We start from the raw sequence: 6,662 nt of genomic DNA on the forward strand, positions 1-6,662 counted from the left end.
TCTTCTCTTTTGGTTTTGTCGTGACGATGTGTGTTTTCCTTTTTGCGCGTGTGTTTTCGTGATATTCGGATTGTCAATCCCCGCACCGACCAGGCGCAGCACGCTGTCATCCAGTCCCGCCCCGCCCCTCCCCCCCGAAAGCCTCCCCATCCCCCCCTAACCCCGACCCTGACCCACTCAACCTTGCCGCACATGATCACGCGGCCAGACACTCACGCACGCGCATCATGCTACCCCTCTCGCCCGATATCATCAGGCGGTGTCACGGCGTGGGTGGAAAGGCTTAGAAACGAGTCTGTTTTGCAAAAAAAATCCTTGGGCTCACATCTGTCCGCAAAAAACGAAAAATTTTGCACTCCGCGAGACCTCGATAGAGTAGTACCCAACGCGGCCAAAGGATATCCACCTCGAGACCTCGAGAGTAGTGCTGAAGGCGCTGTTCTTAGCAATCAAGCTTTGCTGAGTGACAGACAGGCAAGCCATGCGCTTGTCCGCTCGCGCTTGCCGCGCCGCATTGCGCCCGACTATGCTGACCGCGAGCTGCACGCATAGACCCCCTCGACGCCTATCGCTCACGGAACCCACCGCCCCCTCACCTCCCCCACCACGCGATGCGCCTCGCTCGCGGCGCGAGCGGCTGCACCCCCCTCGGCCTCGCACCGCCTGCCTACGCCCGCTCGCAGGTACAGCCGCTGCCATCGAGGAGGCCGCGAGACGCGTCCGCTGCTGCCCATTCCACACCCTTGTCCCGCGCGAACCCGTCCGACCGCCCTCCCTCTCTTACGGCAAGAGAGCGATTCGCTCTCGCTGCTCGCCAATCGCCGCCCGGCTCCAGTCCGAGAAGACGCGAGAGAGCGTGCCGGCGGCCTGGTCTGGACGCTCACGCCGCGACGTGCGGTCCGTAGGCGCGTCGTTCTCCTGCTCGACACTCTCGTCCAAGACCAGTCATCAGAGCTCCTCTGCCCACGGAGAGATGCGAAACCTGATGCCATACCCTGGAGCGAGGTGGTGGGACGGGGGCGGGGGTGGCGGTGGCGGTGGCGGTGGGGGTGGGGGTGGGGATGGAGGGTGGGGGATTGGAGATGTGTGAGATTTGCCCGAGATTGCCCGAGATTTTCTCATACTCCCATATACCCCCATATACCCCCATATACCCCCATATACCCCCCAGACATTTCCATACCAGTTTTTCACCCTTTTTCACATGGTCGCGATCCCGTAGGCGCTTGCCTTTCCTGCTCCGAGCCGAGATTGACCTGAGATTGACCCCGCCGAGCAAAGTTCCCGCCTGCTCGCATCTCTGCTGCGTCTGTCTAGTGCCACTCTGTGTCCGCAGCCGCGAGGGCCACTCGAGCGCTGGCATGCACCTCCCATTGGGGACACCACCTTTAAGCGCTTCTTGACTCTCTGCAGGAATTCATTCGATCAACACATGCTCAAACTCGCGTTCGTGCCGGCCGCCGGTGACAAGCTCGTGCTCAAGCTCTCTCCTCCGCCGCCGCTTGCTGACAAGAAGGTGTGCGTGTTAATTTGCAGTGGCTGAGAGAGGGGGTATGCACACGCGCGCCGCTGCAACGCACGCAACGCTGCGCCTTCCCTGCAAGACGACCCTCTCGCGTTCTGTGGCTGACAGTCGTCTCTGGCGGACAACACGACCGTCATCGACTCTGGCGGAGGCAACGCCGTCCGCATCCCCTCCGAGCCCGTCTCGCTCAAGGATGGCATCGACACCGGCACCGGCGGCACCGGCACCGCCAGCACCGGCACCGGCAACGTCCTGTCCGAGGGCGAGCCCGGCCCGCTCAAGGACGGCATTGACGCGGGCGGCAACGTCGCGGGCGAGTTGTCGCCGATGAGGTCCTCCGCGAAGGTCGGAATCGTGCCGGCTGACGACGGCCACATCACGCTCGTCATCTCCGCGTCGGTGTCGCCTTCGCTCCTCGGAGCCAAGGTGCGCGTGCGCACGCCAGGATTGTAGGGATCATCCCTCTCCCGTCTCAGAAAGCCTGCGCGTACTCTCCCTCGCCCACAGGCGTGCGGCGTCAAGAACGACGTGAAGGACATCTCCGTGGCGAAGTTTGGCACGGAGGACGTCCCCAAGAAGGACCCGGCCGCGGAAAAGGCGCCCGACGCGGGCGCGGACGACTCGGACAAGGCCAAGGCCATGTTCGCCACCCACGCGCCGAGCCCGTCCGCTGACTTCTGGTCCAAGTTTACGCGCCCGACCGGCCCGCCGACGGCCCCCACCGCCGCCGTCGAGGGCGCCCTCAAGAAGGACATCCCTGCGGCAGAGTCTGGCGCGGAGGCCTCCGTTGACGAGACCGGCGCCATCAAGAACCCGGCGCTCAAGCCGGTCACCAAGGTCGCCACGGCCCTCAAGCCGGCGGCGACCGGCGGCGCGCCGCTGCCGTCGATCAAGGAGTTTCCGGCGGAGGAGCCCGCCCCGGCGGCGAGCGCCTGGCATTCTGCGCGCCGGCGTCTGCCAGCCCACTCTGTGACCCCATCCCGCGTTCGACGCGTAGGGCGACGCCGACTGGAACGTCTCGACCAAGGAGTTTCCAGAGGAGACGGCCGCCCCGGCGGTGAGCACCTAGCACCCTTCTCTGCACACGCGGGTATTGCGGGGACACGCGAGTCCTACAGCGGGCACTTACACTGACCATGTGACCTCTCGTCCGCCGCACGTCACGCGCGCGCAGGGCATCGACGAGTGGAAGACCCCCTCCCCGCTCCGCAAGATCGAGCGCAAGGGCGAGTCCAACCTGGTCGACCGCTCCAAGAAGACCACCAAGAACCTCACCCCGATCGGCCGCGTCGACCCCAACGGGTTCGCGGCGCTGCTCGGAACGGACCTCGACGAGGAAGACCTCGCTGACGTCGGCTCCGGCAACGCGTTCGACGACGAGGAAGACCTCGCTGGCGTCGGCTCCGGCGACGCGTCTGTCGGCGACGCCCCGCCGACGTCGTCGACGCCTTCGGCGCGTACTGCCTTGCCCGTGCAGCGCGCTCTGCTCGTGACTAAGCCTCGTCCGCACTGTTCACAGGGCGCCGTGCAGGAGACGGAGCCGATCTCGACGCGCTCCGGCTTCCGCTTCGGCAAGTTCTGTTCGACCAAGCTGCTGTGCGTCTTCTTCTCCGTGGTGATCGGTCTGGGCTGCTCGGCCTTTGCTCTGTCTTCCTACGGCTCTGCCGGCGTCTCCGAGCTCCTCGACGCGGTGTCCGTGCCCGACGCGACCGCGACCCCGGTGAGGAATAGAACTGGAGCGCAAATGGCTCCCAGCACGCCCTGACTCTCCAACACCACGCCAAAGAACGAGTTCAGCCCGACGGTGCGCGGAACGGCGTTTGCACCGTCTGCGGCGCTCCCGACTATAGTTGACAATAGGCTCACACATTATTTTCTTAACGTACGCAGGCCGTCGACTTCTCGAAGACAACGCCGGAGATTGAATTCAAACCTACGCTCGAGACAAAGCGCGGGCCGCTGTTTGCTCCTCTCGACGACTTTTCAGCGGTTGCCGATGACTGTGCAGGGGAAAAGGGTTGCAACTGTGGCGGCGACTGCAACAAGTGTGTCGCAAGCCCTGCCGGTAAAGCCCGGGGGGATCCTGATGCAATCACCACCAAATGTCAACAAAATTGTAAGCAAGCAGTAGTTGGCTATTGTGGGGCCGGCCTGGATAACTATTGTACTTGCGGTGGAGGTGGGCCCACGCCAGATCCATCTCCGACGCCATCTCCATCTCCATCTCCAACGCCATCTCCATCTCCGACGCCATCTCCATCTCCGACGCCAAGTGGTAGCTGGAGCGAAACCATGAGCGGCATGACCTACGATCCGTCCTACACGGGGCAACACCAGTGTGACACTTGCAAGCAGGGCGCTTGCGGCATGTGCTGGAATGACGGTGGGGACATCAACAAGCTGGCTTGCGCCAATCTGGATCAGATGTCGTACGGGCACGGTGTGCATAAGGGTCATGAGTGCGGCGAGTGCGTGTTCCTGAAGTGTGTGGATGAAGGGACGGACGGCGGCAGCTGCAAGGACAAGTCGGTCTTCGCCCATGTACGAGTTGACAACGGGTACGCTGCTTCGGAGACCGAGACCTCTCCGCATTTCTTCGGAAACTGGAACGATAAAGGACAGGCCCGCAACTACTACCAGTGGAAGCCTAATCCAGACTGCAAGTTGACGGATTCATGATTCAATGAGCGCCATCCATCGAGTTTTTCCCCTTAGGGAGAACACAAGATGATGCGGCCTGGGAAGATGTGCATTAAGACGATAGCGAACGACCCTGGGGTCGAAGACAATAGAGAACGGCAATCGGTGCAAGTCCGGCATACGCGCAGGGAAAACGAGTGCGCGGCCCCGGGCTACTGGAAAAGGTAAGACGATACAAGAGCCCTTCACAGGCCTAAGTCCACGGCGCCAGAACTCAGTGGCAAAAACACCCACTGGCGACCCACCGTGGCAGCGAGGATTCCCGGACTACTGGACAAGGTAAGCGGTAATGCAGCGCAAAATACGAGCTGGCGGCGCGACGGAAAACGAATGGACTCTCTCTAACCCGCGACTCTAGCCCTTCACAGGCATAAGTCCACGGCGCCAGAACTCAGTGGCAAAAACACCCACTGGCGATCACCGGGGCAGCGGCGGTGTTTCTCAAGACCGTATCTTGGCGAGCTGTGTGTGCGCCTAACGTTAAAGGCACACGCCTCGATCTACCGTGATTGTATGTGGGAGGGAAGATGTAACATGTTATGGGTTAAAATAATGTTCGTCTCATTAGTTGACAAAGATCGCGTCGTGCTCGTGGTAGAAACCGCGATGCGCCTTGACGTAGAGCCGTGCGGCTTTAGCCTTAGAGCCGTGTGGTACCCCCCTGTAGAAAATGAAACCGCGCGCTGCCGACCGGACGGCCGGACGGGGAGGTGCGGGCACGCACTGGCCACTGGCCATGCCACTGCGCACTGGCACTGCGCCACGCTGGCAGTGGCAGTGGCACTGGCGGTGCGCGCTGGACTCTGGCGCGGCGTGCAACTCGACGAGAGACGTAGAGACATCCAACATACTTACGCGAATCCGTAGGGAATTTGATGTGTACCTACCAGGGAGGACGTGGCCCTGAGTTATGTGTACGCCAACTCAGGGTGTGTGGCAGCCAGTGTCTTGTGAGCCTGTTTGTGTCTGTGTGTCGCTCGTGTGCTGTTGCAAATCCTGATTCTACTTACTAGATCTGATTCTATCTACTAACACTACTACTCTCTATGATTCCTCGTCGCTGTCGCTTCCTATCTCCGTCCAGACTTCGGTTCGAGAGAGTCTGAGAGTGTCTCGAGAGGTCCTCCTGACGTCGTCGAAGGTCCTCAACCAATCCAGCGGATTGGAGGTCGTCCTCTCGTCACATGCACAGAGGTCCTCACAAACGGAGGTCCCCACACACGCAGCACGCACCTCCCTGGTGAAATTACCAAGAGCTGGGCTACTCGACGCGCCCTCTCTACGCTGACTCTGCTTGTCTGTCGCTATCGTGCACTCCGCCCAAACTTCGGTTCGAGAGGAGTCTGAGTGAGTCTCGAGAGGTCCTCGTCTCACAGCGCGGTCAGGGTGTCAAAACAGCATCGCAAGCTAGGTGTTGTGTGTGTGCTGGAGGATTGCAGCCAAAATTGGCTGTGCTATCCCTGCGCGCAGGCCGAATCGTGAGGGATGCAATCCAGCAGATTGGGTGGGGGTCGTCCCCAACCTCCACAGAGAGGTCCTCACAATCCGAGGTCCTCACCAACGAACGGAGGTCCTCACATTAGCACGCGCCTGTCAAGCCGTAGCCGTTGCACCACGCGCAGTGCATGTCGAGCAACGAGTTTGCATTCCTTAGAGGGGGCCATGCAACACCGAGAAGTGCCCAGAAAGGCTACTGGTGCTACTGGTGAGGCATCAATTTGGTCCAGACGTGCTTGTATGTCAGAGTTGTGCGACAGAGAAGCCCTCGGGCTCGATGCAGCTATCTGCATGTTCGCGCTAGGAGCGCGGCTCCGGCGGTGCCGCGTTGGGCATACTTCGGCTCGCGGCGCGTTCTTCAGCAGTCTTCGCGTTATAGGCGCGTTGCGCTCTTGGCGCGCGGCGAGCGAAGAAAAAACACAATCGGCAACGGCATTCGGCATGCGTCCCATGTCCCATCGCGCCCTCCCTGGCGTCTTCACGTTATTTGTTAGGGGCTATTTGGCACTTGGAGCACTTGGAGTGCAGTCATCAACCGCACATCCAGGGCCGGGGAGCTCAGAAGCGCACCCAGCGGGCCGGATGATTGGCATCGGGTTACGGGCTAGAGAGCCCTAGCCCCGGGGGTGCGCGTTCGCAGGGAAAGGGCCTTAAAGTAAACACGGGTCTCCGAGGGTTGGCTCCGCGCTCCGGGTTTCCCCTAGCAGCAGACCGCCCCCTCTACTCGGAGCTATAATGAACACCAGACATGAACACTTTGGCTAGTGCCATTTCACTGTGGCACAGCGCGCGTTACAAAACCTTGATTTTGACCATGCGCGAAAAAGGTACATCTCGGTGCCTTCCAGAAGCAGCTGCGACCCCGCTGAGCGGTCTGCTGCTAGGGGAAACCCGGAGCGCGGAGCCAACCCTCGGAGACCCGTGTTTACTTTAAGGCCCT

At 61.3% G+C, this 6,662-nt stretch overlaps 1 protein-coding gene across 1 annotated transcript; it reads left to right on the forward strand.

Moving 5' to 3' along the window:
- Positions 1–1,430: 1,430 nt before the first annotated feature.
- EMIHUDRAFT_357202 (hypothetical protein) lies at positions 1,431–2,190 on the forward strand (the record flags this gene model as incomplete). The annotated part of the gene is made up of 3 exons (XM_005765333.1): positions 1,431–1,516; positions 1,634–1,951; positions 2,033–2,190. Coding segments are annotated over 2 exons (309 nt in total), but the record flags the coding sequence as incomplete, so codon positions are not given.
- Positions 2,191–6,662: the final 4,472 nt, after the last annotated feature.

The sequence above is a fragment of the Emiliania huxleyi genome (assembly GCF_000372725.1).
Source record: "Emiliania huxleyi CCMP1516 unplaced genomic scaffold EMIHUscaffold_56, whole genome shotgun sequence".
NCBI classification, from domain to species: domain Eukaryota; phylum Haptophyta; order Isochrysidales; family Noelaerhabdaceae; genus Emiliania; species Emiliania huxleyi.